Consider the following 20,374-nt stretch of genomic DNA (forward strand, 5'->3'; position numbering starts at 1 on the left):
CGGTTCTAAAATACTTGAAAGATTTTATTACGTAAAGTGAAGATAAGATGGCGTCTACTTGAAATTATAGTATTTTAAATAATACTATTCTACATTTTCATCGACTCCAAATGAACTATAGCGAATATAATTAGGAAGTTACTATAATCGGCAGGAAAAAGGATGATAGGAATTTCGTAGCGAAATGTTGCCGCCAATGCTGGAATATCATGGGGGCGGAATCGGCGGTTTCGATCCATTTGTAGGAGGCTCGAAGACCAGTGTAAAGTGGAAAGGATTGTTGAATTACAATCGTATAGTACCAAGCAATATTCCGTTTCAGTTTAAACGGTGGAAACTTTAGAATCTCTGATAGTACACTGTAGAAGTATTTAGATCTTTAACGCCGCAACCTCGGGATCAGAGAATCAGCGATGGAACGCTGAAATTTTTTAAATTATTCCTTTTCTCTGTCTACCTCCGTTAGTGATACAATATTTGTTTATCGAATACTTCATCATACCTAAAAAGCAATAATTATTTATCGCTATGGCTGCGCAGTCCGCGAGTTCCGTCATGTTGAAGAAACATATCTTTTTAATTGTATTTATGCTGAGTCAAGCGAAGAGCGAAGAGGAAGATAATCTACACACGTTACAATACACAAAAGAGAATTTTTCCAGCGAGATCGATAAGAAAAATCACTTCGTCATGTTCTATGCACCTTGGTACATGCAGTTTTATCATACCTTATGATTTAAGACCAAAGTTCATTATCGGAGTAGCGAAAAAATTAAAAACTTTGGAGAAGATTCGTGTAGACTGTTACAAGTCTCCTTGAATTCTTCAGTTCTTGCTGATGTAAGAAGAATAATTTTTATCAGATTAACATTGTTTATATCCAATCTATACCAGGTGTGGACACTGCCAAAGACTCGAACCTACTTGGGAGCAACTAGCTGAGCTATCAAACGAAGAGGACAATAATATAAAAGTCGCTAAGGTCGACTGTACTACCGATAGCAGTTTATGCACCGAACACGACGTTACCGGTTATCCTACGTGCGTATAGGATCAATTTCTTAAGCACAGCTTTTGTAGAATTTTTTAAGGCACATACATATATAGTTGCAGCAAAGTAAACTTTAGTTTCAACAATTTTACAGGCTAAAGTTTTTCAAAGCTGGGGAAAGCAAGGGCACTAAGTTTAGAGGCACAAGAGACTTGCCGTCCCTACTCTCCTTCCTTAACGACCAATTGGGCACTAATCTCGGGGTAATTGTCGGGCATGCTTTCGCTTCAGTATAATACATATTACACAGCTGTTTAATCTGGAAGTTTTTAATTCAGAGCGAAGACGTTGTACCATCGCCTCCCGAGGCTGTGAACGGTTTATTAGAATTAACAGAGGACACTTTCGATAAGCACGTATCCGCTGGTTACCATTTCGTGAAATTTTACGCACCCTGGTGTGGACACTGCCAGAAATTAGCTCCCACTTGGGATGAACTAGCCAACAGTCTGCGCAATAGTAAAGACGTTAGCATTTCCAAAGTTGATTGCACGCAGCATCGCGGTGTTTGCGGGCAATTCGATATAAAGGGATATCCGACGTTGCTTTGGATCGAAGATGGAAAGAAGGTGAAGTTTAAATATCACCTTAATTTGTCTTGTTCGAACTCGCGTCGGAGCAGGCGTCGGTAACGTTTGAATGTACATTCGCAGGTGGATAAATACTCTGGGCAACGTACGCACGAGGAATTAAAAGCTTACGTATCAAAAATGCTGGGAAATGGCAACGACCAAGTGAACATCAAGACCGACAGTTCTGACAGTACGACTCACACTGTGCTGAGTTTAACCGGCGACAACTTTGAACATGGTATTGAAAAAGGCATTTCATTTGTTAAGTTTTTTGCACCTTGGTGTGGACACTGTAAACGTTTGGCACCTATTTGGGAGGAGCTTGGGAAGAAGTTCTTTGTAAACGAGGACGTGAATATAGTGAAGGTAGACTGTACGCTCGACGCGAGCAAAGAATTATGCAATGAGCAAGAAGTAGACGGTTTCCCTACTCTGTGTTTGTATCGTGACGGGCAGAAGGTTTCCGAATACAATGGTGCTCGCAACTTGGACGATCTGTACGAGTTTGTGACGAATTATTTGCAGCTGCACGACGAACTATGATTATATATTTCTCTCATATTGACTCTAATTCCGAAACGATAGCGATAATGTAAGCTGTTTTTAATCGTAAATATGTAATACTTAATTTAATCATATATTAATGTACGAAACGTCATACAAAGAAACTCCAAAAGTATCCAGGCCATATATTTTTCATTTTTGTATAAAATATCAAAACAAAAATATTATAAAATTACTATACACGAATACTGAGAACTGGCGAAGTTTTGCGTGAATAAGTCTGTGTACTTCCGAAATACATTTAAAAGATACATTCATAGATTCCGTTTCTCCAGCGTGGCCCTGTGTTACTCGACTACCATTAAAAGCCTGCTAGAGCTGTCGCGGAGGGATAAAACGAGCGCAACAATTGTCCCCGCTGTTTATCTATGTACAACGTTTTACGTTTCACGATTATTTCACGTTCAAGGTCGCTTCTAGCCTTTACCAGACCCGCCTGGGTCTCTTCGGCTCGCTTCAGCTCCGCTAGCATGGCCGCCGTGCGCTCGTTAAGCATCTTCACTTCGTCCACGAGGCTAAACATAACACGCATCATAATGCTATAAATATGTGCAGACAATTGAATTATCATGCAACGTAACCCCGCGCGATTGCACGTAAAGCAACTCCGCGATAAGAAACTCACGCAAATTGAGGAGTGTCACGACAGCTTTCCACATTGCGTCGATGTAATCTGTCGGCTAATCGTGTTTGCGCCACTTTCATTGCGCAATCCAACCCGCGTACGGAATGACGAAGCTCTTCGATCGCTTTCTCCGAGTTCGCTTGCTCGTACAAGCACTGGAAATAGTTCTCCCCGTTAATGGGATAACGGTAGTTGCCGTGCAATCGAGGTAGCTCAACTTACGCGAAGCAATTCCTTTTCTAATTGTAAACGAACTTCCTCCGTAAGCTTGATCTTCTCGCCCAAACTCATATCTACGCGCATAGCTTGGTCGCGAAGATCCTTGATGGAGTTCGTGTATATAGCGCTCAACGTGGACCTTAAATTCGCCGACCTTTGCCTGGCAGCCTCGGCGGCGGTCAAACATTCCTGTGTATAGTGCTCGTAACTGGCTGGTGTCGATTGTCTGTTAACAAACATTTACAAGAGATTGCAGAGGCCCGTTTCAATTGCTCGATTAGATAACACATCGGTACACACTGTCCTGGGAATCTGGTAGCACCGGGATGCCATAATATGAGCGGAGAATTGTTCTTTAAACGCATACACTGGGAATCGATGGTATAAGCGCCAGTTTTATCAGTCCAATCAACCTCCATCCTCGCTTTCTCGGCCTTCAGTTCGATCAGTTGCATTTCTATCTGCTCCCGAGTTCTGACCAGCAAGTCGCGCACCTCCGAGCAAAGCGCTACCTCCTACAATTAACATGTATACAGAAGCAGGCATAACATTACACAGTTCGACAGAATTTGACTCATCTCCGGACTTGTAACACTCAATAGCCGTTTCTGGCAGGTTTTCGTGCGCTGAAAACGAATCCGCAAACCCTCTGTCGCCATCACCCTCAGTTTTTGAGAAATTCGATTTTGAAAAAATTCAAAATTTTCAAATTTGAAGATCTTTTATGACGGTAATAGTTGTTTGATTGCTTGTTCCGTCAAATTATTCTATGAACCCTCCCAAAGACAAAGATATAAGTTATTAATGTATTATGAACATTTAAATATGTTTAAACAACGATCAAAGGGGAAAGAACACCCGAAATGCACCCGTTTTTGCAGATATCTTTCAATTTATTTCCAAAATTAAGGGTCTGGGAGAAAATCTGACTACACCACGCGATGCAGCAGATATTTTTCCTTCGGAAAGCGTCAACAGAAGTGGTAAATCACGTTTTGTTTTCAATACAGAAACGAAATAGTTTAGTAAAACGTGCGGCGGCGACAGTGGTAGTCAACGGCGGCGCGCGATCCACTGCCGCTCAGCGTAACACAATCGCTTGACGCGCTTGATTACCACTGTCGGCGCCGCACGTTTTGCCAAACTATTTCGCTTCTCTATTGAAAACAAAACGTGATTTACCGCTTCTGTTGACGCTTTCCGAAGGAAAAATATCTGCTGCATCGCGTGGTGTAGTCAGATTTTCTCCTAGACCCTTAATTTTGGAAATAAATCGAAAGATATCTTCAAAAATGGGTGCATTTCGGGTGTCCTTTTCCCTTTGACCATTGTTTAAACATACTTAAATGTTCATAATGCTCAAAATATAATAAAATAATTTGACGGAACAAGCCACCGAATAACTATTACTCTTTCGACGCAAAAGACGTTCAAATTTGAAAATTTACCGTATTTTTAAAAATGGAATTTCTCAAAAACTGAGGGTGGTGGCGACAAACGGTTTGCGGATTCGTTTTCAGCGCGCGAAAGCCTATAAGAAACGGCTATTGAATTTTACAAGTGATATTAACTTTCGTCAGCTCTTCCTCGACTTCGTCTCGGGTCAGATCGGACTCTAGTCGCTTAGCTCGCAGTTGCAGAAACTCCCCGGCGATAGACTCGGGAATCGTGAACACCGACAGGGACTGTTTCACCCGTCGGCGTTCAGCTTCCAATAATTCTATTTCTTTAGTCATTTCAAGTATCACGTGCTCCAACTCGGTTTTCCAACGGTGCACCTCGCAGGCTCGATCTTTCAAGTGCTCCGTCGTCTCCAATTGCGTCTGGTCCGCTTCGCGGAACGATTTGGCGACGCACCGTTTCGCATTGTTTATAGCGACCCTAGAACATCAGCGTGCGTTGTTAGTATTAATGTAAGATTGCAAGTGTAGGGGTGTATTTATGTCAGCGTACTGGGCATCTCGGATCTTCTCATCCGATTGCTGGAAGAATCTCATATTGTTGGCCCTCCATTGGGCCGCGCCGAATTTAGTTACAGAGTATCGATCAACAACGGGCCTAACTCCTGTCAGACCATCTTGAGGTGTGAACGTCACACGGCCCGTTGCCCATGGGCCGACCGGGCCCATGGACGCTTCCGGTTGGGCCGGAAGCTCGTCTCCCGGCTGAGGAAAATACGGGGCCGGTCTGTGTCTCGTTTCACCCTCTGTGGATTCCATCATGGGACAAGGCATGGAAGGCTGTAGGAAAGGGTTCAGTCCCATATTACGGGTCAGTCATTCTAAAATGACTGCACTACGCTCTGCAACCCTTTCGCTGCGGATTTCGACTTCGGTCCACGCATTGAAAAATGCGGAGAAGCGTTCTCTTGTACTGTGATACTCAGCAATGTTCTCCGGTATCAGAGACGGGCAACAATTTTATTTAAATACAAATTTCGAATAACGAATAAGAGTTAAGAAATTATGGTCGAATGAATAAAGTAACTTTTGCTGGGCCCATATTTAAATAATTTTTTGTTTACTTAATGCCCAACTCTGATATACGGTGAGTCAAAAAATTATTGGAACACCCTTTCAAGCAGAATAACTTTTTTAAAATTGGCCCGGACGAATTGAGTTCTTTTGAGAAGCTAGAGGGGTAGGACTGTTGCGGCTTCGTTGCTAGCATGCCTTCGTGTTTTTAATCGACTTAAAAAGTAAAGGGGTTCTCAGTTCGATGTATTTGTATCTGTGTATGTTAGTATGTATTATATTTGTCCGCGAATTTCTCCGCAACTGGACCGATTTTCGTGAAACTTATTGCATTTAGTTTAGCTTCGATCAACTTAGGTCATGGAGATAGAATTATCAAAATCGGTTAAGGGGGAGGTTACCCTGAACAGCCCAAAATCAGGCCCTTCTTCAAACGCACATTCTGAAGTAATAAATGAATATAGAGATAATTTTTTTTTACTTTTTAAGCGTCATTTCGTTGACTTTAATGCGCAAAAAGAAATTTTTAAATATATTTATAGGGAAAAAAGTTATAAATATAAATGTGAGAGCGTGTACGCGATGCACCGTTTTATGGTGAACACGGTTCCGGACAGGTGAATTACCTAAAGCACAAAGTAAAGGCATTTTTATAATCTGTAAGACAGTATCCATCTTGTGCAGGAAGCAAAATTTTGTTAAACAAATTAATACAATTTTTATGTTGATGTTTCTGATTTTTTCCTTTTTTGTAGGAAAAATATTTTTTATCTTTTTTTAAGGAATTTATATTGAAAATGTGCTCCCAATGCGTGGAGGGGAATAGTTTCCTGCAACTCCCTGTAAATTTTCATTCAAATTTCAAGATTTTATGTTCACCGCTTTGGAAAACGTAGTTTCTGGGACACATTTTTTACTGTAATTCCTTCATTTTTTAGAATTTCGGGGCCCGGTTGCGCTTAAAATACGTAGAAAAGATGTAGCTAGCTTAATATACAAACATCCTAAAAACCAATTTCCGAAATATTTTAGGGGAACCTACCCCCTTAAATAGTTTTGAAGTTACACAAAAAAAAGAAATTTATTTCATTATCATTAGAATCTTCTGTTTCTAAATAGCAAACGGTTATTTTTTACGAGCTCCTTTTGTAGGCCTGCCCATACTTTTTAAAACAAATGTAGTTATACAAGTGAAATAACTAAAACAGTAAATAATAACAAATTTAAAAAAAAAATTAATACCGACTTCAAAAAAAAAAAAAAATGCACTGAAAAGTGAAAATTAAGTCTTTTCCTGATTTAATCTATGACTCCCAATTTTGTTAAGTCGGCGCCAGATTTACACAGCGCAAATGATGAGGCGCCGACATAAAAAAATCAGAGTTACCTTATTTTTCCAGTGCATGTTAATTTTTTTGAAGTCGGTTTAATTTTTTTTTGAAATTTTAGATAGAGCTTTCGGTTAGTATATACTCTCGGGTTTTTCCCCGTGGGCTTGGGTGAGTCAGACTATGGCCGCGTTACCCGTCAGGTAGTCCAATTCGCTCAGGTCAGTATTTTTCGGCGTGTGGAAGTGAATACCTTCCATTGTCCGCGCGTTTTCGGCTTCGCTTGAGGGACGCGATCCTCTGCGGGGTCTGCATAAATAGCCCTTCGAAGGTGACGCGGCCTCACTCTTGAACCGGGCCTCTAAGGTACTGTGTCGTGAAGTTCATCGTTAACCGTTTACCTCATTTGTGTACAGTCGGTCGATACGTTAAATCGAAAGCAGTGTGGTGAAACAAACTATCATTCATTTCTTAATTACACCCCCAAGACTTCTCCAGTATGTATACAGCTTACTTAAATCTACAAAAGACATTTTTTAAATTTTCATTACAGGCTCAGATAAGAAAGTTAAAAAAAAACGACTATCACTATTTTCTTCGCTATTCCGACCAATTGCAGTTTTTTTTTTCAAAACGACGGGACACGTCGCCTAGTAGATCCTTCTAGCTTCTCCAAAAAACTCAGCAGGGTTGGACCAATTTTAAAAAAGTTATTCTGTTTTAAAGGGTGTGCCATAAATTTGTTGACTCACTGTACATCTAGTCGACTGTTTATTTCCTGGATTCCATTCTCGAGCTCCTCTGATAAAGTTCCATTAGTAACCATAAGTTGAAAATTAAAAACTTTTGTTTATTCGTTTATAAGTGATATTTTCCAAGAATCGTCCCAAAATTTAAATACGTAGCGAAAGGGTTGAGCGACCCTATATAAGAAACATATACGGTCATTTTAAATCGCAAATTACCCCATCACCGGTTCCATCGCCTGGAAACCGAGGCGGTGCTCCTCCCGAAGAACCTTGCGTCTCGTCCATGTCGAATATTTCTTCGGATCAACGAGATTAAATTTCACGAGACGATCACAGCAGCTGTTTCTGTAGATAATTTTCTGGCGAAATATTCCCGATGTACTTTAAGGGTGCAACTCGACTTGACATTTTCTTGCTTCTTGAAATCGCATAGCGACTGGTCCCTCGAGTCACTAACATGAAATTTATCGATTTAATAGCTCGCGGCAGTTGGAAAGGGATTCTTTTTTAACTAAATCTACTACCTGTGTGCGTTCTTTTCCCATAATTATTCCAATGGAAATTATTAAGAGGTTGGTGGATCGTGTGACAGATGAATTAATATTTCCCCTCTCGCGATACTCTGAGTGCGTTCCAATTACGCCCGAATCGCCCGTGATTTTCATTAAATACCTTTCGTTTCAAAATTTTTGAAAATCTCCTGAAATATGGAAGAGAAATCTGTGGAAGATCCATTATCGGAAAATACAGGATTTTAAATATAAATTACGACGCGAAACGGGAACATACAATTTATGATATTCATTTTATTAACAGAACGGAACATTTGGGCCTGGCGATTTGGGCGTAAGTGGAATTTGGCTTATATAATATCTACAATTTTATCTTCATCGAGGTTTAGGTATCTATAATTATCCCAATGACTTGAATATTATAACTGTACTGCATAGTATTCGTTGAATTAAATCACGCGATTGAACTGCAAATAATGATATGAAATTAATGAAAGATAACAAAAAGGAGATGAACGCTATCAGGCATAGATATATAAACCGTATCGGAACGTTCTCTCGAATTCATCGTAATCTCGTGTAGGTAAAAGAATTGCGCAAATACGTTCTCCAACAGAATTCGGACGATTATTACGTAACGGTAATAAAGCGAAGCGAATAAAACTCTCGAAAAGTTCCCCCCGGTTTAAATGCGTAGGTACGGGAAAATCGGTTTCTTATTTCGCCACATGTAACATCTAAGATCCCCCTTTGTAATGCAAATCTTCTGCTCCGCAATATGTGTTAATCGGCTCCGGATAAGTCCGCAAGATACATAATCTTTCACCGTTCCAACAAAAACATCTTATAAAAACAAGCGCCCGACCTTTATCCTTTCGCACTTACGTCCCCACTTGGCAACCGATAATAAAAAATCTTAGATACAAAGCTATCCATGTACAATAGTTAATATGCTTTTGTATTTAGCTATATATTTTAATTATGAATATACGCTGAATTTTATCTATATATATAAAACCACGTTTATTAAATAATTGAAACCTGACTTATATCTTTTTCGATAATGTACGACAGCTATTCTGTAGGGCTGTTCGAGTACTCGAATATTCGAGTAGCTTGAAACTCGGTTAACGAGCCGTGTACTCGAAAAAAGAACCGAGTAGCTCGAAGAAAGCCGAGAACTCGAATTTTATCGAGTGGGCCGAAAGAACCGAGCAGTCCGAGTATGATAAGTAGTTTGAAGCTTGAGTGTTTCGAATATATTAAAATACATATGTTTATCTACTGGATAATGGTTCGTAATAATGTGAGTAACTAAAATGTAAACTGCAAATGAAAATATTCTTTAACTATTGAAAATAATTTTTCGCGTATGTATGATTTAATAATATTTCTGAAGAAATATATGGTTCATGGTTACCCAGTAGAAAAACATTCAAGCTTCAAATTATTCGACATACCCGGACTGCTCGGTTCTACTCGAGCCGCTCTCGGTTCTACTCGAGCCGCTCTCGGTTCTACTCGAGCCGCTCTCGGTTCTACTCGAGCCGCCCTCGGTTCTACTCGAGCCGCCCTCGGTTCTACTCGAGCCGCCCTCGGTTCTACTCGAGCCGCCCTCGGTTCTACTCGAGCCGCCCTCGGTTCTACTCGAGCCGCCCTCGGTTCTACTCGAGCCGCCCTCGGTTCTACTCGAGCCGCTCTCGGTTCTACTCGAGCCGCTCGCTTCTTCCGAGTACTCGAACAGCTTTACTATTCTGGTACATATCAATTAGTTCGTAAGTACGGGGTATGACTACATTACCAGCATTATCTGTTATCACAGAACTGTGTATTTAACGCGGTGATACTGACGTATCTTGAGTCAGTCTTTGAGAGAGCAGCGACGAGTGTGCACGGAAAAAATGACACGTAAAATGCCAGACGTTAAGTACACCCAGGTAAATTATACCTAATTAAAATAATATATATTATTTATTATACTGGACGTAGCCTTTAGTTACAAAAAAAACATATAGATAAGTATAATAAGCCTATATGACGGATGAGAAAAATTTACACACAGTCGATTCGCGGCATGTACACAAGAGTAGAACATAGAATAAGATATATACATAAAAACTGCTTTAAACAAAAAAGAAAGGGATATATACATAAAGACATAGAGATGTGGTTTGATTTTCTATTGAAAAAATTCAGAAAAATAGAGGAAAAATAATAGTAGCAAAGGTAAAAGTAACAATAACGCTATGGTAGTTTACGCTCTAGCTCAGTAATAATAATAATATGTTTAAATTTTCTTAATATATGTAATACATTTAAACTCGATGTATGTTTTATAAAATTCATACCTATCCCGTAATATTCACTAATCTGTTCGTGGTTCCAGCTATTCATCAATAATGAGTTTGTGGATGCGAAAAGTGGTAAGAAATTTGCCACCTTAAATCCAACCGATGGCACTGTTATTGCAAAAATCGCTGAGGGTGACAAGGTAAATTCTTTTCCACCGCAACAGAGTTATGCAACTTTCACAACGCTCGACAAATTTCTGTGGATTACGAATCACTTAATCTGTCTTATGCTTTTCAGGCTGATGTAGACAAGGCTGTTGCAGCTGCTAAAGAGGCATTCAAGAGAGGATCCACATGGCGGAACATGGATGCATCTGCTCGTGGGAAACTTCTGAACAAAGTATATCTATTATTATGCAATTTTGCAACGCTCTCGAAGAAGTTTAAGCAAACCCGTTCGCTTCCATTTTCTTCCCCGTTAATATATTGTATTTGTATAGTTCGCAGATCTCCTTGCACGCGATATGGAATATCTTGCCAGTCTTGAATCTCTGGATAATGGAAAGACATATATGCATGCTGTTTACGATGTACATGCAAGTATAAGTGCAATTCGTTACTGTGCTGGATGGTGTGACAAAATCCGTGGCGATACCATACCTGCAGGTACGTCATATTCGACAAGGGAAGGTCGTGAACCCGAAAATTCAAAAAATTCTGAAACTTTGCGAATGTGCAGGGGATTTCCTCCTCATTACTACGCAATTTTTGTTTGCTGCCCAAATTCACTCGAAAGGGGTGAAATTAACCCCTGAAGATTCGGCTATTTTCCAATTGTGTGCTATAACTTGCGAACAGTAAGAAAATAAGTTTCAAGACAAAAGTTACTTCTCTCAATTAGATCTATCATTTGGTAAACAAATTATTTTACAGTTCACGAGTTATAACACAAAATTTTCAGGGGTCAATTACACTCCCTTTGAGTGAATTTGGGCGGCAAACAAAAATTGCGTTGTAATCAGGAGGAAATCACCTACATATTCGCAAAGTTTCAAAATTTTTTGAAGTTTCTGGTTCGGGATCTTCCCTTGTCAGTGGTTGCTTTGCACATTTCATAGAGTACTAATCACTATTGTTACTTAGATGGGAATCTTCTCTCGTTCACGCGAAAGGAACCAATTGGTGTGGTAGGCCAAATTATTCCTTGGAATTATCCTTTGGTCATGCTGACATGGAAATGGGGTTCGGCATTGGCTACTGGATGTACCGTGGTTTTGAAACCTGCGGAACAAACTCCATTGACTGCCATCTACGCTGCGGCACTCGCTAAGGAGGCTGGATTCCCTCCAGGTGTTGTGAACGTTATCACAGGATATGGTCCGACAGCTGGTGCAGCTATAGCTGAGCACCCAGACATCCGCAAAGTTGCATTCACTGGATCTACGGAGGTACCCATTCGTGTTATTGGCTTTCTAATGAGATTTGAATCAGTACTAAAGATTCCTACATTACTTATAGGTCGGTCACCTGATACTGGAGGCTTCTGCCAAGACAAACATGAAACGTGTCAGTCTTGAATTAGGTGGCAAGAGTCCTTTGGTCATTTTCGACGACGTTGACGGTACATTGAGCATGCATTTTACGAAGTATTAAAATTATTTATAGCATTCAATAACGGAGAGCAATTTACAGTCAAGGAAGCCGCGCAAATCGCATACGGCGCGTTGTTCACGAATCACGGGCAGATCTGTTGCGCTGGCTCGCGTACTTTCGTACAGTCCAAAATCTACGACGAATTTGTCACTCATGCTAAGCAGCTGGCACTCAAAACCAAGCTCGGCGATCCCTTCGATCCCGAGGTCCAGCAAGGGCCACAAGTCGATGAACAAATGTTGAATAAAGTTTTGGGATTAATTAAGTCTGGGAAAGAACAGGGTGCGGTATTGGAGACTGGTGGAGAACGACTGGGGAACGTTGGTTATTTCGTTAAGGTAGACTTTCCTGTTGTAAACTTTAGGCCTCTTTATTTTTTAAACATTCCTTAATCTCCGTGATTTCAATTCAAGCCCACTGTTTTCTCTAACGTCACTGACGATATGAGAATTGCCAAGGAAGAGATATTTGGGCCTGTTCAATCTATCTTGAAATTCGAGACGTTGGATGAAGTTATCGAACGCGCGAACAATACGGAATACGGTCTTGCTGCTGGTGTGCTCACCAACGATATCAACAAAGCTTTGACTTTCGCGCAAGCAGTACAATCTGGCAGCGTCTGGTAATAATTATTGTACAAATTTTCTGAGCGGTATACCTGTATGGCACAGGAAATTTCTAAAACGATGTGACTGTTCAATAGGGTGAATTGTTACAACGCTATTACACCGCAAACTCCATTCGGTGGATTCAAGCAATCGGGCATAGGCCGCGAAATGTAAGTTTAACAAGTATTCGTTTGTATTGAACAATTTCAAGAAAAGGACATCGTAAAGCTCTGGTTTTGTGTGTTTTCAGGGGCCCAGATGGATTAGAGGAATACCTTGAAACCAAAACTGTGTCCATTAAGATACGAAACTAATATGTATATACGTTTCAATACTTTTTCTTATACGAAGTATATATAAATACGTATTTTAATAAATTTCTTGTATTTTGTATTTTCACTGCATTATTTTATTTCCCATACGTATTACGAGTTGTTTCGTGGTACCACGTACATATAAATAAGGAATATATCTTGGAATTACGTAATGCAGTCCCAGGGATTTATTTATCAAAACAATATTTTATTCAACAGCTGTGTACCAATTAATGAATCTCATATATTGGATACTAGCTTGTAGATTTCACTGAGCACAATGCAGCTTTATATTCAGACTAAGTGTATACAAAACATTGCACGTATGCCGACGAATTGAAAGTCTACGCTTACGAAGGAAGTCTTTACCAATGTATATCATCAATTATCGGGTGGTATTCCTAATTCCTCGTCCGTCCAAAGTGCTGGATCATGTGGAACATGTCCCTACGCATATAAAATATAAAATTACGGAATCTGTCACAAACCCATGACGATGCTGCCCTAATTATAGATTTTGATGTTTACATGAATAAGATGTCCAGAATCGTGCCAAAAGTTCCAAAGAAGCCACCACCAGGCGATTCCACCTATCATTTCCGTTAGCACTATATGAAACGTGTCACATTTAGGTACGTGACGGTAATGCATTCTAAAAGATATTACAATTTGTTTAGTATTACCTTAAACGCGACACACTCGGTCGTACCGAGGTGTACTCGAAAAATTTTATTTCACGACGAATGAATGGAAGAAATTAAATTAACACACGCGCAATTAAAATACGCATTTTACGTACAGTGTAGCTGCAAGTTAGCATTAGGTATTGTGCGAGTGCGAGTTAAAAATCACACAAACGTAACCTCTGTTTGAAGGATTATGTAATGGATGTATTAACTTACTCGTGACTTAGACGAACTGGATTCAAATTTACCACAGCATTCTTCCCCTGCTTCAAGTGATTCGCGGATCTTACGATCCCCGTAAACCGCGAAAGAATCATTTTTTTCAATTAACCACTAATTCCATTCAGCACCGTCGCACACTGCCGTGCTTGCTTACTGTCAAATCCAGCGACCTCTGATAAGAATAAGATGAGGCTGACGGTGGTCGAATTTCGATTAATCGAATGTGGCTTTATTTGAATTTTGAATCAGAATTTCATACAAACGTATGTAGTACTATTAGTACTAACACGGACGAGGTCCTCGTGGGTCCTCGGCAGAGGTGATAGAAATAGAAACAATGATTTTGGATGATGAAAAATTTTTTGTTTATAATTTTTAGCTCTAATAGTAATGATTGGATAAACAAACTGCAAATAGAAAAAATGTGTGTCGTGGCGAGCTTCACAACACTATATTTTTTTAAAATTCAGTTTAACAATATTTAATTTTCCAATCTTTCTTAGCGTTTGGACAATAATTTTTCCCATTTTCGAGCGCTAGTTTTCCCATTTTCTAATGCACTGTTTAATCATTCCAGTGAAGTAATAATAATTGGATTCCGTTTGCCCCTAATATTAGTTTACCGCCAACACTGAAATTTACAGTAAAATCTAATTTTAAAAGTCTCGCAGAAAGTTGCACGATGCATGAGTGTCTTAAAAGTTTGTCTAGCCCTGAGAAATTCATCGGTTCAGTCAAGTGTGTGCATGGCATAGTGCATATTATCTCGTGATTTCTCAATTTCATCGATTACTGGACCATGTGGGAGGCCTTTTAATTTAACAGGATTCCATTCAGATATACCCGTTACTTAGAAGACTTTTTCAGAAACTGAAGGATGTTTAAAAACAGAAAATGATTTTGTAATCAAAAAGTGTTTCATAGAGTACCGTGCCTCTACGTGTTAGTGATGCGAACGCGAATTCCCATAAGGTGATAGGTCTATCGTTTTAGCCTATACTTCGCCGATGTTAGTAACTAAGGGGGAGAAACAAGTATCTCACTCATATTTCTCCAAATATTCCTGCAACTATTCACTTACACTAAGTTCAACTAAAACGTATTTATACATTATAAATAATACTACGTGATATGTATAAGCATTAACATTAATGTATCGAACGATTAAACATTGAGAATAAAAGAGAATTCAGTCGGCGCAGAAAATCATTTGCAAATCCAAGGCCAAATGTTACAAATTGCTTGATATCTCGAGTTCTATCGATTATAGTTAATAATAATTTATACTAGGCGGTTAGTGTAAATGTTGTTAACATTATTTGTCACAGCAATAGCCACTGGAATGGATATTTTAGCCGAAAATCCATTTTTGCCGAAGAATTCGCTGGATTTCGCAATTGTAACTAACCGTCGACCTTGTTTTCATCGGGGGACATCATTCCTCGAAGTCTACATAAGGAGCTCACAGATCTTCATGTACTCAGTTGTCGTCGGTCCTCCGGGCTTTAAGGACCTCCGGGAACCCTGGAGCTGCCGAGCCACCTGGATCCACTGGACTTCCTGGGGACCTGGTTCTTCCTCCCCCTCTCCCCTGGAGCTGCCGAGCCACCTGGATCCACTGGACTTCCTGGGGACCTGGTTCTTCCTCCCCCTCTCCCCTGGAGCTGCCGAGCCACCTGGATCCACTGGACTTCCTGGGGACCTGGTTCTTCCTCCCTCTCCCCCCGGAGCTGCTGAACTTGCTGTGGACCTGGTCAGGATTTCAACCCTGGTTCTTCCGCCAGCCTCTCACCCCTCTGGCCTGGGTTCGTTTATTCGCTTGGTGCTGATGAAATTTTGGGGTTCGGTAAGTCATTTAAAATTTTATTGTTTTGCGAATGTCAAATCCATCATCTGTCCTATTTCCATGCATACTTTCGAGAATTTTGCGCGAGTCGTTCTATTTTGTGTATTTCTTCGATGGGTTTGCATGATTTATTTTATTTCATGCATTTCTTCGATGGGTTTAAATGATTTATTTCATTTTCGTGAATTTCTTCGATGGTTTTCTCTGATTCATTTCATCTCGTCGATGTCTTCGATGATTTTCCCTGATTCATTTCATGTCTTCGATGGTTTTTCCTGATTTATTTCATCTCGTCGATGTCTTCGATGGTTTTCCCTGATTCATATCATCTCGTCGATGTCTTCGATAGTTTTCCCTGATTCATTTCATCTCGTCTATGTCTTCGATGGTTTTTTGTGACAACTGTCACTCTTTCCTTCAAGTACTTATCTCTGCGGTGGTTTTGCATGCTCGTGCGTGCTCTGCTGTTGGTCGAAATTATCTCGATCGTCTCTAACTCAATAAGCTTTTCCTTAATTTCTTTCCAGGCCGACCACACCGTTACTAATATATAGTAGTTGATTGTTTCAGCTTTTCAGGTTCACCGTTACTCGGGGAATGGAGTTAATAACGCGATATATTTAAAAAGAAACTAGTGAAAAGTGATAGTGAAAAGTGATCGTGCAAAGTGACAGTGAAAGAAGACATCTAAGGTAGGTTAGGCTAATTTATTATAGTATGAAGTATTTAAGGTCCCATGTAAAATTGCCAAGCAGTCACTAAATCATTAACTATGTTGTTCGTTTATTGGCTCCTCATCTGTGATGAGGAGGTTACCGCTGCTTCCGTTTGCGGAAGCAAGTGACTGAGCATGGAATCGGTATGGGTGGATCGGTTTCATCCCTTGGTGTTCTTGTCCAAAGGGAAAAGTTTCGGGCGTAGGGGGTGCACCTTTTGGTACACTGCCTGCGTAAGTCACCCGGTTCGATTACCCAATCTCCGTGTTGGACGGCTTGAGTCAGGTCAAGTGTTTGCTCCTGACGAGTCGCATCGGAGCAACAGGAATCGTCTGGGAGGCGCCGAGCGCTTTTCCCTTTCGACTTGGACAGCAGGGTGGTAGGAACTGCGCCGTCCAATACTCGTTTCATGCTTACCCTTCGCCTTTCCTTCTATCCTGAATTTCTTTTAATCGAGTGATTGCTTGGCAGTTCCCTAGATTCTATATCTAAACCGAAGGAATCGATGGAACTTTGTTTCCATCCATCTCTTTGGTTTAGTAGGCTTCATGTACAGGGAGATCGATGGAACTTTGATTCCATCTATCTCTCTACGGGTCTCCAAGCGCAGCAACCTCCTCGCGGTGAGACCTGGTAATCGGTGAGAACCGAGCCGATGGCTGCGATTGTCAAATATTCTAGTCGTATATAAGAATTTCTTTAACTTGCAATACTATGTAACTTAAAATGTTGTTCGATTGTTCTTACCGAACCCCAGAACACGAATATATTGTTAAGATGGAAGAATAAGTGCAAGTTGGAATATTTCAGCGAGATACTGGAACTGTTGAGTTTTTCACAATTTTTAAAGTCGTCTCTGCTTCAGCATTTTATTGAAATATACAAAGTTACAATTCCTTTGCGAGGTATTCCACGTTACATCGTGAAAGCATGTCTTCCACAGATAATGTTGTTGTTTATATAAATTTGTATGTTAAATAAATTTATTTTGCGTTAAATAAACCGAAATAGGACAGCAAGGTTAAAAGACGAATGCGATATCGTTTTATTTTCTTCCTCCGTTCTCTTCCGTTGAACGGAATATGTTCATAAGACGATTTTTAAATTGTTACTCTAACAGAAACATTTGTAAATCGCGGGCATTGACTCTCAAAACATAAACTAGTTTTACTCGTGCTTAATTCTAGTTCCTACCACGCGTAGCGTTACAATCTGTTTTGAGACTTCACCGGTAACGTTGCATGCGACACTAAAATGGCAAGGGGGTCCTAGGACCCCCTAAACCGGCGACACAAAAATACATTGCTTGATAGGTCTATTCTATACCTCGTCTGTGCCACTACCTTCAGTCCTCAAATTATGGGTCGGTAACACAGTTGAGTGGCGACACGAATATCCATAACGTGATAGGTCTATCCTATACCTCGTCTGGGCTTGGATGTTTCCATAAGTGAACCAGAGATGGCGCTGCATGTCATTTTCGACAGCTTTTAAAAATATTTTGGCGCGTAGAGAGAGAAAATGTTGAGTTGTAATTTAAATTTTATTTGCAATGGGGTATCAAATTTTAGGATTTGTTAAAGCAGAAGTTATTTTAATATCTATGTGTAATTAACTGCTGAATACTTAGCCATGAATTTGATATATTATTTCGAGAATTATTTAGTTAGCTTGAAAAATATATGACTGTTAAAAAAAGTCGAAATTATTTAAAACTTTTTACAAGGAACCACCTAGGGAATCTTATTACCGAGCCTTTGCGTAACTCGTATTTGAATTCTCATTTTAATATCTCGTATTCGAAGCACTTTAAATTCCCATTTCGTTGGAAAAACTTATTTACCCAAATTATCTGAAATATGATAACAGTAACTCATTGTTACCTATGTTATCTTATCTTCCGATAATTATCTCCCGCACTTTATCTCAGATCGTACATGTTCCAATACTCTCCCCTTTGCCAATGTAGAACTATTAAATTTCAAACGATAGCCGCCAAATTTCACCCCCAAAAGACTAATTCTTCAAACTATAATCCTAAACTGTCAACTGTCAACTGTTTTCGTCTTTTCAGTGATCCTTTCACAAACAGGAATCAACCTAACACGCCGCCAATTTACGAAGAAATATTCTCAACCCGAAAATTCTGATTTTAATAAAATCACACGTGAACGTAGATCACATTGTAGTACACAAGGGTGAATTCTTCTTTTTTGCTAAAATTCACTCTAGAGGGGTGAAATCAGCTGCATAAAGTTTTCACGCATTTCGTAACTTTCCGTAAAAATTTTGCAATATAACTTCATTTTTCTTTCGGTAGTATTACTGAGCATAAAAAACTGAACAATTATTATATTCCAAGTTTTCTTCCATCTCGCGCCGTTGCAAAGTTATATTAAAAAAACGAAGATGAAGAAACGCGATAACTTTACTTCACCCCTTCTGAGTGAATCTCCTCATAAAAAAAGAATTTACTCCTTGCATACTCCAATACCCTCCACATTCCCGGTAAGGTTCACTGAAATCAGAATTTCCGAATTGAAAATATTCCCTCGTTACCACTTCACTGAAGCAAATGCACTCAATCTTCAACCAAACTTCATTAACCTCTTCACCTATCGAACCTAACCTCCAAAGAAGCTCGAAGTCACAAGACTATACAAAATCGAAAATCACCAGGATCGATGGGATCTCTATATACGGCAGATCGCGCCGATTGCACGGGAGCTTGTAGTGCGGTCGCGATCTGCGGAACAAGCGCGGAGAAAGTTGATTGGCTGCCGGTGGTGATCGCGGCGGGCGGTGGGGGGGACGAAGGGTGCAGTTACGCACGTAGCCGCGCTGTCAGTCGGTGAGTGTATCCCGTGGCGCGCGGTTCTGTTCGTCGAGTCGATTCGAAGGGCGAGTGCGCACGCGTTGCCTGTTCCGCGAGCTTCGCAAGCTACCAAACACGCCGCGGTTCCCACCGTTGCGAAACGTCCTCTCGGCAAGACGCGGCTCTTTGACGCGCGACCGGTCACGATGTGGTGAAGTGAGGACGTGCCCTGGGCGCGGCGACTCCGGTGGCAGGGAAAGAGCTGTCGAAAGCTGGCCGGCCATGTGCACGCAGTCCTGCCGCGGCACCGCTGCTGCTGTCGTCCTGGCGATGCTGCTCTGTCAGATTTGCTCTGCCGAGAAGCAGCCGGTGTCCTGGAGAGGGCCGGCCGTCCTGGAAACCTGCAACGTCACCGCCGACGGACGAGAGTTCACCTGCCGCGGGGCTGGCTTCCTGTCCATCCTGGAGCCCCTCGGCTCCGCCGTGCTTCCATCCACCGGGAATCTGACGATCTTGTGAGTACGCAGTTGCCTCTTTGCGTGGGGGAGAATTTTGCGCGGGGATTTCGGGGCGTTTGAAATCGGGAGAGTCTACGGCGGTTAGACAGTTTATCGGTTCTTCTTACTCTCTTTGCCTATTTTTTTTGCTCGAGGTAGTAGGAGTCGCGTTATTGTGATGGAGTTTGAGAAGTTTAACTGTTATTAGTTAGAAAGTGATGAAGAGGAATGCTTTTAGGGTTCGTTTTAAGTAACGATTGAGTTAAGGCTCGTTAGCACGTTTCCATTAAATTACGAATCACGTAGTGGCACGGTCAAGTGATATTGTGTCAAGGGTCACGTAATGGTGTGTCAACTTAACGTAGAAAGCATTCGAGATGCATCGAAAGCTAATAACGGTCGCCCGGTCGTCTCTCTTTCTCTCTTTCGCAACTTTTCAAGCGCTTTGGCCGCGCGAAGGTCGCGCAAACTTCGGTCTTGAAGTGTTTAAATGGCATGAAAGTGTCCGGGGCCTTGCAATCGGGGAGCTTCTAGAATGTCATCGGCGATTGAATGAAAATTCGACGCGGATAACTCGCGGGCAACTGCCCGTACCCGGGATCGCTTCTGGGTCAGAGGCATCTGACGAAATT

At 40.8% G+C, this 20,374-nt stretch overlaps 5 protein-coding genes across 7 annotated transcripts in view; 3 read left to right on the forward strand and 2 right to left on the reverse strand.

Annotated features, from left to right (window-relative positions):
* The first annotated feature begins 224 nt into the window (after positions 1-224).
* Prtp (thioredoxin domain-containing protein pretaporter) lies at positions 225-2,461 on the forward strand. The gene is made up of 5 exons (XM_076830711.1): positions 225-707; positions 895-1,041; positions 1,146-1,254; positions 1,330-1,620; positions 1,705-2,461. Exons 1-5 carry the CDS (start codon positions 529-531, stop codon positions 2,164-2,166), a joined length of 1,188 nt encoding a protein of 395 aa, XP_076686826.1. The 5' UTR covers positions 225-528; the 3' UTR covers positions 2,167-2,461.
* Tektin-a (Tektin A) lies at positions 2,282-9,031 on the reverse strand. The gene is made up of 7 exons (XM_076830701.1): positions 7,799-9,031; positions 4,985-5,271; positions 4,603-4,912; positions 3,332-3,546; positions 3,035-3,257; positions 2,813-2,967; positions 2,282-2,702 (listed from the first exon to the last, which is right to left on the reverse strand). The coding sequence occupies exons 1-7, from the start codon at positions 7,865-7,867 to the stop codon at positions 2,489-2,491; spliced, it is 1,473 nt and encodes a 490-aa protein (XP_076686816.1). The 5' UTR covers positions 7,868-9,031; the 3' UTR covers positions 2,282-2,488.
* An 867-nt stretch (positions 9,032-9,898) lies between these two features.
* LOC143378754 (aldehyde dehydrogenase 1A1) lies at positions 9,899-13,043 on the forward strand. The gene is made up of 10 exons (XM_076830702.1): positions 9,899-10,031; positions 10,481-10,585; positions 10,684-10,785; positions 10,886-11,051; positions 11,529-11,833; positions 11,904-12,006; positions 12,078-12,376; positions 12,452-12,660; positions 12,742-12,816; positions 12,897-13,043. The coding sequence occupies exons 1-10, from the start codon at positions 9,996-9,998 to the stop codon at positions 12,958-12,960; spliced, it is 1,464 nt and encodes a 487-aa protein (XP_076686817.1). The 5' UTR covers positions 9,899-9,995; the 3' UTR covers positions 12,961-13,043.
* Positions 13,044-13,147: 104 nt separating this feature from the next.
* On the reverse strand, positions 13,148-14,051 carry Ndufb2 (NADH dehydrogenase (ubiquinone) 1 beta subcomplex, 2, 8kDa). Its single transcript, XM_076830754.1, has 3 exons — positions 13,863-14,051; positions 13,489-13,612; positions 13,148-13,407 (listed from the first exon to the last, which is right to left on the reverse strand). Exons 1-3 carry the CDS (start codon positions 13,961-13,963, stop codon positions 13,342-13,344), a joined length of 291 nt encoding a protein of 96 aa, XP_076686869.1. The 5' UTR covers positions 13,964-14,051; the 3' UTR covers positions 13,148-13,341.
* Positions 14,052-19,292: 5,241 nt separating this feature from the next.
* The window catches only part of Rk (G-protein coupled receptor rickets), a 38,308-nt gene continuing 37,226 nt past the window's right edge, over positions 19,293-20,374 (forward strand). For all 3 annotated transcript variants that reach the window (XM_076807073.1, XM_076807074.1, XM_076807075.1), the window contains exon 1: positions 19,293-19,760. In XM_076807073.1, the coding sequence (XP_076663188.1) occupies positions 19,528-19,760 (233 nt within the window). In that variant the 5' untranslated portion in view covers positions 19,293-19,527. The remainder of the gene's footprint in view (positions 19,761-20,374) is intronic.

This window comes from Andrena cerasifolii, chromosome 2 (genome assembly GCF_050908995.1).
Source record: "Andrena cerasifolii isolate SP2316 chromosome 2, iyAndCera1_principal, whole genome shotgun sequence".
NCBI classification, from domain to species: Eukaryota; Metazoa; Arthropoda; class Insecta; order Hymenoptera; family Andrenidae; genus Andrena; species Andrena cerasifolii.